The sequence below is a fragment of the Sinocyclocheilus rhinocerous genome, unplaced genomic scaffold (genome assembly GCF_001515625.1).
Source record: "Sinocyclocheilus rhinocerous isolate Xijiao unplaced genomic scaffold, SAMN03320098_v1.1 scaffold4019, whole genome shotgun sequence".
NCBI lineage: Eukaryota > Metazoa > Chordata > Actinopteri > Cypriniformes > Cyprinidae > Sinocyclocheilus > Sinocyclocheilus rhinocerous.
The window spans coordinates 385,315-396,249 of NW_015661870.1; the positions used below are offsets into that span (position 1 = coordinate 385,315).

A 10,935-nucleotide genomic window follows, 5' to 3' on the forward strand; every position below is an offset into this window, starting at 1 on the left:
AAGTTCCTAGATCACGTGGAATTCTTATAACTCAAAACTTTCAAAAGTTGTTGTCTTCTTAAAGTGTTTTGGATGTTATTAAATAAAGAGTACAGTCCATTGAACACACTGTACTTTTATCCCTTGCAACCTCGTTTTCATTCCTACCATCATGTCACTACCCTGACTAAGGTCTATAGCACAGAAGATTTACGACTTTTATGACACTTTTTTTTCCATCTTTTTTTATTGTACCAGCATGGAAAAGTGCAACCAGCATGGTTATCAGAATTTCTCTTTTTGTGTTCCACAGAAGAAAGTAAGCTGGGCTTGTAACGACATGACAGTTAGTAAATAACAGAATTTTTCTCTTTTTTCCATTTACTATCCTTTTAATTTGTTCTGGGGCTCTTTTCAATACTCTCTGCCTTAAACCACGAATTCTGGTTCTGCTTCGGTGGTCAAGTGTTCTGTGGTCAGATCTTCTCTTTCCAGATCCAGAGAAAAATACTTGCTGGTTCTCTTGATGGGAAACGCATGCTGGTTATTCCGGATGCCTGCGCACTGATCTGCAAGTCCCTGGTACCCGCAGCCGACCGTGTCCCCTAGGTCTGGCTCACAGCCAAACGTATAGCTATGTGCGGTGTCCTGGCAAAGCTCCGCCCACTCCTGACAGTTCCTCTGGAACAGACGAACATCATCCAGTGACTGGCTGTGCCGGTCTGCGGAGCTCTGGCCCTTCCTGCCCATCGCCGTCTAATAAAACAAAGACAACAAAACGCACGTCAGCACTTAGGAAACTAACAAGCCGCATTAAAACACAGAAATCACAGACTACACTAACTCTCAACTAACCCTAAAATCTCAGAGAGCGGTTAGCTGTACACTCACATGAATTCACAGATGAGAAACGACAGTGCTGTTGGGTGTAGGGTAAGGCTGTCCTAAACAAATACTGTTAAGAGGAAGTGGGGTTACAAGCACTGTTAAAAGAGATTACAAGATTACTCAACAGAACGATGCAGCTCAAAATGCAGAGTGGATGTCCTCGGTTTGACTTCAGTGGTTGAGACAGTGTCATTTAACAGCTGTAACGTGTTGTGTGTAAACGTGTGTGTGTATAGGTGCACCTGGGGAAGACATTCGATGCTCTGGCCCCTCATTCTCACGACGGTCTCTGATGAGCTGGATGTGGAAGAACTGACTTCCTTCACCACTAACCCTGAAATGCACAAACACATAGACAACACACATGTATCATTAACAATCATTTTCTCTTATCAGACATTTGAAGCTAACTAGGGTCAACGATTCAAAGTACTTGTCAGTTAAGACAAATGGATTCTCATACTTTTTTGTGACTTCCACGGCTTTTCCAGCCATCCATTATTACGGGATATGGATTTTTAAAAATCATTTTATAAAGCACCAAAAAAAAGAGAATAAAATAGAAAGTTAAAAAACTATTTATTTGAAACCGAAATCTTAAGCAACATTATAAATGCCTTTACCGTCACTGTTGATCAATTTAATGCATCCTTGCTGGAAGTATTATTTAAAAAAAAAAAAAAAAAAAGAATGGTAATTGTAATATTATTACTAATATAATATAATATAATATATGCTTGTACCAGAGCATCCGTTGTTCTGTGCTGACAGCATGTCCTCTGTGATGTGAATACACAGTTCCTGGTTTAGATCTAAATCGTGAAGATCTTCACAACTTTTCGGATCATCAACCAGCATCTCAATCTCTGAAGAAACACAAACACACAGAGCCTCTGAGCGCTGAAACTGCTACTGCTTCAGTACTAAGATTAGTACAAATGTATCAGTGCACCCATTTTATCATACAGCATTTATTATTGATACTGTTATTACTAATGTAATGAGTTACAAATATTGGCTGTCAGAAAAGTGTCATATTCATCTGTGTGTCTCCCCTACCATCTTCATCCAGGCAGTGCTCCTTGCTGCTGCTCTCGATGCCAGACGTGTGTGTGCTGGCATGACTGGTGTTGGAAGACGAGTGTGTTCTCAGCGGTCGGTGGGGTGTGTTGGTAGGTGTTCGGAAACTGTCAGTGTCGACGCCGGATGTGCGGGAGCTGCCATGACTCGTGGTGGAGTGTCGTGAAAAGGGATTGGGTCGTGACGTGCTGCCTGCACTGCTGCCACTGGCACGTGAACGCTGCTCCAAATGACCCATGTTCGCCTCCAGAGCATCGCTGATATATGACTCCCTGTACTGCTTCTTTTCTGAGAACACACACAGTTTAATAATGTCAACCATATGCTCTGGGTCCTTTGTAAAACAAAACAATAACACTTCCATGACAACATAACTAAAGAAAAGAAAATGTTATTCTGCGGAGTATGTCCATGTTTGTAAAGTCAGTTAATTGTTAATATTTTCAATCATGATTTATACACTGAAAAACCTGGTGTAGAAACTATTTTCGCTCAGAATTGCTAGTAATTTCACAAATAATTACCAAGAAATTGCAAGTAGCATTGAATTAAACATGAAATGTTGAGGTAGAAAGACTGAAATAGTATTTTCTTGTTAAATGAATTCCAATAATCGTTACGGTGTTGAAAAAAAGAATTTTTACAGTGTATATGCCATTAAATTGTTATTTGTTTATTTTATCACCTTGCTTGTTTTAAAGGTCTATAGCTGTCTATATATCACAGATTTCATTTACATTTCAATTACTAGCTTAAGAAATGTTCCCATTCCAGCAAATTTATTATCCATATTCTCAAGATACCTTCATTTTCCTCCAGTCGTCGAACCTGTTTCAGCACAGGCTGCAGGTTCATATACAATCGGTGGCTGTTGCTGAGCAGCTGCAGGAGGTGTCGGGAGCGCAGAGGACAGCCTGTGTAGTAGATGAGCTTCCTGGCTGAAGGCAAACCATCAGGAAGAATCTCAAACCTCTTCCCCTGTGGACAGGAAATGAGTCAATGGTTGATTCCTCTGAAAAGTGTAAACACTGTGACCCTAATGGGACAGAATTATATACTACACCTTTAAATCATACTAATAAAGCACTGTAATACTGACCACAAACACCAGTTTCCCCACGTTGGTCCAGGGAAAATCATACAAGAGTTGCCTGACAGTTCCCACATTCTGAAAAAATAAAAATAAAAAATGTGACATTCACTACATAGAGATACACAATGTATAAGAGCTGTATTTTATACAATTTGCTATGTAATCTCAGTCAGTAAGTGTTCAAACAGCATACCTGAAAAATCTGAATCCCACGTAAGGTCAGTCCCAGAGTATAGTTCTTCTCTGACCTTGTAAAGGCGGTAATAATGAACAGTCACGTCATCCAAGAGCGCTGCTTCCTTTATGTATTTCAGCTGGGCCTCTGATGCCGTAAGAGCAAACTGCTCATTGTGCATGTTTGGGATATGACGGAGAATATAGTCACATCCTCTCTTCGCAATTACCTAGAAAAGATAGAACCAGAACAATAATAAAGCACACCTTTTGACTGATACATTTACATGATTTTCCAGTTATTCTTAATTATTCTTAATAATTCAAATAAATTAAAAGTTAAAAAGAACAGCATTTATTTAAAATATAAATATTTTGTAACATGGCAGAGTCTTAACTTTGATAAAGAATATCTCTTTGGTTTTGAGACTTTAGTCTTTGCAACTTCAGGGATCTTATCTATGCACAATCAGCTTGTAACACTCCAAAGAGAAAGGAAAACTTGAAATCGCATCATATGACCCCTTTAATACTTTTACTCAGCAAGGATGTGTTCAATTGATAAAAAGTTATAGAAAATGTATATTGTTAGAAATGCTGTTCTTTTTAACATTTTATTCATCAGAGAGTCCTGAAAAAAGTATCACAGGTTCCAAAAACTATTATTTTAAATTGTAATAATATTTTACAGTTTTGTGATACATTTTCTCAGTACACCCATTGGCAGGTGTGGAAAAATGCTAATGTCAAACCACTGCTGATTTGTTTGTTTTTTTGTTTTTAACTCAAGCAACTAAAACTGGAGGAAAAAATAAGACCGATATACAGCAGATTTAATCCTAGTTGTCAGCCTTGGCTCTTGTGATGTCCCTGAACACTTAACATTCATTAAAACACAAAAATCATCATCACAGTGCTGTCAGGACTGTCTGTAATCCCTCAGAGTACAACAGCACAGTCTATCTCTGACTGCACCATCATGCAGTAAAGCAGTGTCTCACACCATGTGAATCCAGATGAGAGCACAGCTCAGCAAGCCTAAAGCTAATGCACACAAGATTCCTTTTAAAAGCTTTCGACTATTTTTAACCTCAATCCTCTACATGCACTGATGAATAAAGCATCTTTTTACAATGGGTTCTGTTAAATTCAGGGACAGCACAGTGCGGCCCATAAACCACACACAGAGGGGGGTTGGAGCATACGCACATTCAACAGGTCTGATCAGCATAATGATTCATCAGGAAGCCGTTTCATGGGGTGCTGAGCAGACTTACCCAGGAGGGAAAATACGCTTCCGGCTGGAAATAGGCACCAAAGTGTTTGTTCCGTTTGAAGTTTCCCAGGTCAGCCTGCAGCGCAAATGCAGCCATAAGGAAATAAGCCTCTTCTCTCTGGATGCACTGAGACTGCAGTACCTGCTTCCGCAAGTGCCAATAGTAATAATACCGTGCCACGCGATCGCTAAAAGACAGACATAGAACATATTCAGTCATTTTTCGAAAATGATTGAAAAATACGGTAAAAACAGTAACACTGCAAAATATTATTACAATAAAAAACTGTTTTCAACTGTATCAATTTATTGTGATGGCAAAGCAGAATTTTCAGCAGTCATTACTTCAGTCACATGATCTTTCAGAAATCATTCTAAGGTGGTGATTTGGTGCTCAAGGCACATTTTTATTATTCTCAATGTAGAAAACTGTTGTGCTGCTTAATATTTTTGTGGAAACAGTGATATTGAATTCTTTGATTAGATTTTTTGTAATAATGTAAAAGTGTATGTCACTTTTGATCAATTAAATGCATTTAATCTTACTGACCCAAAACTTTTGAATGGTAGTGTAGATATGCGTGTGTCTCACCTGATAAGTCTGCCATTTTCAACATAATACTGTGCTCTGAAGTGAACAATCATTGGAGGTCCAAACTGGTCAATTCCCTACAGTTGGCAAAAATTCTGTCAAAATGTGCAACAAAAAGTTTTTTTTCCAAGAAAAATTCAACTCTGTGTGCACGATACCTTGCTGGCTTCCCGTTTCCACTCTTTTGGACAATATTTGGACAGTTTCTGTCCCAGTTCCATGTATATGTGTTCATTGTCTAGGAGAAAAAGCACAATTATAACACTGAAACAAACACGCATTTAGATCTTTAATGTTTGTGAATATATATGTAATGGATAAGGGGGAAAAAGTCAGGCAATTACAGCAAATAAAACCATGACGGTGGACAAAAAACAATAATAACCAGCAGACTGTATATTATCTCAATAACTGCATGGTTATTTAATGGTTCAGTTAAGAAATGGACATTCAACTTTTGATATTTGAGTTGAAATTATTTAATCATGAGACTAAAGACATCAAAGAGTGATACACAAGACTCAAAACCCTGGATACCTGGAATAATCAATACAGTGTAGCATCCTTAATATTAAAATGTGTACACAGAACTGACAAATCAGAATCAAGCACAGAGAGCCATGTGTAGTATGTAATGTTGTTTTTTAAAGGGTCATGAAACCCCAGACTTTCTGAGATTTTAGCAGAGGTGTTTGTGTTGCACATCATAGAAGACAATGTTAGCATCAGATAAGTTTAACTGTTGGAGAAAACTGGTTAATTTTAAGCTTTTTTGCACTATTTTCAACTTCCGGGTTTAAAATCTACATCGTGTTGACGTCACAATTTGTGACGTGGCAAAGGACAATAGTACATCGTTGACGCTTCGGTGTCTATTAAATTATTCATGAGACTGCGTGTTCTTATCCTATGAGAAGATGCTTCGCTTAATTATTCACAACAGCATGTGTTGATTTGCTATGACAGACGCTTCAGACAGTGAGATGACATCGCGCACATTAACTGAGAGAAACGTTCATGAATCAAAGAAGAGTGTTTGTTTTTGCTTTGTAATAAGAGTTCGGCACAAACGCGATTCATTCACTTGGTGAGCATAACCGTTTTTAAAGCTCCGTAACACAACCCGTCAAAAGGCTTATATAAACGCCACAGATTAAGCCTTAAAAAGTTATCAGAGGTGCAACAGCACATTCATATATACATATATATGTTTTCGATGCAGAGTGCAAATGGCTGTGTTTTTATTTGTGTTTTTAACTCAATGGGAGTGAAATGAAACTGTCTGAACCTGAAGCTGTGTGTTGTCTGTCTCCCCTCTTCCCCCTCCGCAGCTCACCACGCCAACTTTTTAGCGTTTTTTAAAACTGTGGTGAGAACTAAGCAGTGCTGAAACAAGGGGTTTCATGACCCTTTAATAAACAAGTCAATGTGTTAGAAGGTCTAAAGCTGTTTTAGCCCATTTGTATGTGTGTGGCAGAGTTTTTGTGCCTTACTCTGAATAACACTGAGGCCGAACAGGTGGCAGTCCTTCAACCTGAGCAGATCACAGACCTGCACCAACAACTCCTGACACACAGTCTTAACCTGAGAGAAAAGAACAGATGTATTAGAGAGAGAAAGGGCATACTGCACATGTTTCAGTAGTGGGTAACAGGAAACAGGTTTCACTTATCAATGGAAATGTTTATATCATTTTGCTGTTTGCAACATTGGCCCTAAAAAGTTGCTTCTCAAACTCTTACCAAACTGTGAAATTACGATATATATTTTTTACAATATTTATTTGTGATCAGATTATGTTTCCAATGCAAGCCAACAACATCCAAGCAAAACCCAAAAAGGGCATGTTTAGAACCTGTTTCCCATCAACAACAATCTTGGTATATGATACAAAAAGATAAAATAATTGCAATTGCATTTTTTCCATTTATTTTTAAAATCACGGGAAGCTGTGCTGTCTTAAAGCAATCACCACTTTGAGTGCACGGAGCTTTACTCACACTGACTATTACGTTGAGCGTTTCATCATTCGGGAGGAACACACACACACACCGGCGGTCCTGCATCGTCTTGTTATTGTGGAAAGTCAGTTTGCTCATGTTTGAGAGGCTGCAACCTGTAGATTTGTGCCCCTCACTGGAGCTCCACCCCGAGTACCTCCCAGTCACGATGGGATCAGATAACTCTCACACACACACACATAAAAAAACACATACATACACATACACACACACACACAATCAGACCCTGTGATCTGAGAAACTCAACCTGACTGTTTCAAACCAGCAGTTTCTCCTGGATCAACACACAATCACACCACACAAACACACAGCAGCCCCAGTGCCCGATTCTGAAAAAGAGAGAAAGACATAAATAAATTAATTCAACGAGAAAACAACTAGAAAACATTCCTGTTAGACAAGTATTTCACATAAATACTAGAAAGGTATAATCTACTGGATTTTGTAGGGAACACAAGAACTGCAGCGCTGGATTTCTTCTTCACAGTACAGATGTCAGAAAACAAGGAAAACTGTTTTTGATAGTGATGGACAGCTGTGAGTATAACACACTGCAAACACACATTCTGTCCTCTGCATTTGTATTTAGGTAGAAAATATGGTGCACTACTTCTTTCTGACATTTTATTGTCATTTTCAACATCCTTATATAAAGGATAATGTACCGTCAGCCAGTTGTAATTGCAAAATACAGATTATATAAACAGAACAGTTATTGTGTACACTTATTATCCACAATAACAGTACATTATCCTGCTTACTACAAGGCTGGTTATCAAATAACACACTGACTTGAAAAACTGATGTAAGTTGAAAGCACTTTCTATTTGTTCTTTAATGTAATTGATGTATTTGTTAGATTAATGTTAAGCATCTACTAATAAAAGCAGCCCATAACAATACTGAAAACATTCTGCATAACAACACGACAAACAGATAGAATAGCATGTCTTTGTTTTAAATTCTCTTATCCAACTGCAAAGTACAAAAACTTCTGACAGGATTCAAAATTCTCTCTGTGATTTTAGATATTTTTGGGACACAACATCTGCTTGCACAGACATGAAACACTAACAGACTGATATCTCTCTCTCTCTCTGCTTCTATCAGTATCTGTGATATGAGCACAGGCCTACAGAAACTGCTGAACTGACAAAGTGAGAAAGAAAATAACAGTGAACTATTACTATGACTTATGTCTTTGATCTCTTATCATGAATGAATTCCATCTCAAATGACAACAAATATGCCATATCCAATACACACATAAACAGCAAATGTTATCTCTCAAATTTAAAGGAATATTCCAGGTTATTTTCAACCTAATATTTATGCATCACAAGTGTGTACCATCCAAATGAATAAGTCAACACAGACAATTTCCTCAGTGTATATCAATTAACTTGAAATACTATTATTAAGTTGAAGTTGCATTTTTGAATGTAAGCTCAAAATATCATAAGTAAGTTATACCAAACCTTAAACTTGTTAGCACTAATTAGCACTTGAGTCACTTTCCCATCACATTCTGCTGCTATCTATACAATGGGCCAAAAATATACATTAAAAAAAATCTAATAAGGAAGCAGTTTACAATTGATTTTTATTTTAGAAAAACGAAGTTAACCACACTACTTTAAACCATTTTCTTCAAAACTTATTTACTGCCATTTGGCGCCAACAATTGATGATAAAATATTCCTTGTGGTTTGTGGAACCGCCTATGCACTGCTGTCATTTTCTCAGCTCGCTTGACTGGTCTTTATTAAAGCTTGTTCTATTGTAACATTAAAATAAATAATTTCAGCAAGTATACATTGGAAAAATGTCAGGCAAAATGCAAAATGGAGTAGTGAGAAAACTTTGCATGAGCGAGAGACAGAGAGAAGAGGAAAATGTGCAGCAGTCAAGAGAATTCCACCCAACATCTGCTTCTCATTCCAACAATAGAGGCCTTTGATTCTCACACATACACACACACACTCTGCTACACGTACTACAGATGTGTGACGTTCAGATGCATACATCAGATGACAATGACGTGGATTTTGGCTTTTCGTGTTATGGTTAGGAGATCATAAGGGATTGACTTTAAGTTTTCTAGAAACATTGCCTACATTAGTTAAAAGGAAAGCAGGCAAACAGCCCAAAGGGGCTCAATAATGGCCCTAAAATCATATAATCTATGACGTGAATTATAATAAAGTTAATTTTTGAAGCCATTTTAAGCTGGTACTGCTGAGCAGGATGAAAACAGAATGGAAGAGAGGATTGCATGAATCCACATTTGTAAGGATGTGTGACATTACGCGTGACGTTATATGTGGCATTTCTTTGCTGAAAAGGAGGAGAAACTTCCTGGATAATTTTTTAGATGAAAACAACCCACGTGCATATAAAGTCCCAGTCACAGACAGTTATCATCTGCTACAGTATTAAGGCCTATGTTACGCCTGTCATCCATGTCATCCTGCTACCGTCTTGTTTTGCCTTCAGGGATCAAATCTTACCTTATCTGAAAAGACGACTGCTGAAGTGCTGGGGTTTAGTTTTTACGAGCCATCTTACATCATCCACTGCGCTTTTACCTCTCAGAATGGAAACATCTAAAACCCATGCAGACAGAAAAACCTTCCAGCAAAGTTAAGGAAAATGTGCTAAGGAAGTTCCAGTAAAAAAAACTAGTAAGCAATTAAGCAAACATGGAAGTATATGAGAGGTAAGGAAATGCCACTGATAGGTGGAATCCGCATGTCCAGACCTGCTCAGACACTGTTGGTCCACAGTTATTTAGTGTGATTGTAATCCCAGACACATTCCTCTTTTCACATGCACTGAACTGTTTCTTAATGCCGCAGCAGAAGATACAACTAGAGGAGTAGATCATCTGAACACATCTGTACACCTGTTATTAAATCCACTGTATTAAGTTCTTAATTCATTGAAGAAACCAGATACGTCCTCCTTACACAAAAGATACAGAAGAGCCTTTGGCAAAGGAGGGTTTAAAGTCCAAAATAAAAGAATGTAATAAAGGATAAAAAAAGAGGAATCTGGAGTGTATAAAACAGGTGTAAACAGTTCAGCTGTAGGTCATTTGATACACTTATGTTTTCTGCCAGCTATGATACAGCTTATTACTAATAACAATAATATTGATAGTAGTGTTTTTTCCGGCAATATGTTTTATAATAATGCTTTTTCCTTTTTGTAAAAATTACATTTAAGGCAAATAAAAAGAAAGTAAATTGAACCAGAGGGAGACAAAATATTGCTTGAATTTTATAGGGATGGGTCATGATTTTCGAATATTCGATTAGTTGATTTAATTATAGAATATCGAATAGGTTGTGCGATTATTAGATGTCGACCGATATGGGTTTTTCACTGGCCGATGCCGATATTTAGAAATCAGGGCAGCCGATGGCTGATTTTCTTTTTTTCCCCCCATTCATCTCATAAAAGTGAGTTTGAGCAAATGATTATTGCAGGGTACAAGACAGTATTAGTAGTAGTAGCCCAATTTAGAGTAATAATACATGGCTCAAAACTTAAGCACCTTCTCAAAACAGTTCTGAAGCATGCTTTTTGTTTGTTTGCTGACAGACACCAGTGTTTCCCACAGACTGTAAATTCAATCTCTACCAGCAGGAGGCGCTGTTGGAGCAGGAGATATAGCGGTTTCCCCAGTAAAGGCTGTAATCAAATAAGCACTGCGCTCACAAACGCTACTTTATCAGGCATTACAGGAAAGACGAAATGAAAATGACATTGAAGCTTTTCTGAAGACAGTCGGTTCTTTTCAAAGATACCATATAAAAACACCCGCGTT

General features: G+C 37.8%; 1 protein-coding gene across 1 annotated transcript in view; it reads right to left on the reverse strand.

Moving 5' to 3' along the window:
- Positions 1-220: 220 nt before the first annotated feature.
- Positions 221-10,935, reverse strand: part of LOC107726597 (FERM domain-containing protein 6-like) — a 28,868-nt gene continuing 18,153 nt past the window's right edge. Inside the window, 13 exon segments of the mRNA XM_016536241.1 lie at positions 221-735; positions 1,110-1,201; positions 1,611-1,733; positions 1,927-2,235; positions 2,751-2,925; positions 3,047-3,115; positions 3,234-3,273; positions 3,275-3,444; positions 4,492-4,678; positions 5,083-5,159; positions 5,241-5,320; positions 6,576-6,666; positions 7,083-7,432. Of these exon segments, the coding sequence (XP_016391727.1) occupies positions 409-735; positions 1,110-1,201; positions 1,611-1,733; positions 1,927-2,235; positions 2,751-2,925; positions 3,047-3,115; positions 3,234-3,273; positions 3,275-3,444; positions 4,492-4,678; positions 5,083-5,159; positions 5,241-5,320; positions 6,576-6,666; positions 7,083-7,181 (1,839 nt within the window). The 5' untranslated portion in view covers positions 7,182-7,432 and the 3' untranslated portion in view covers positions 221-408.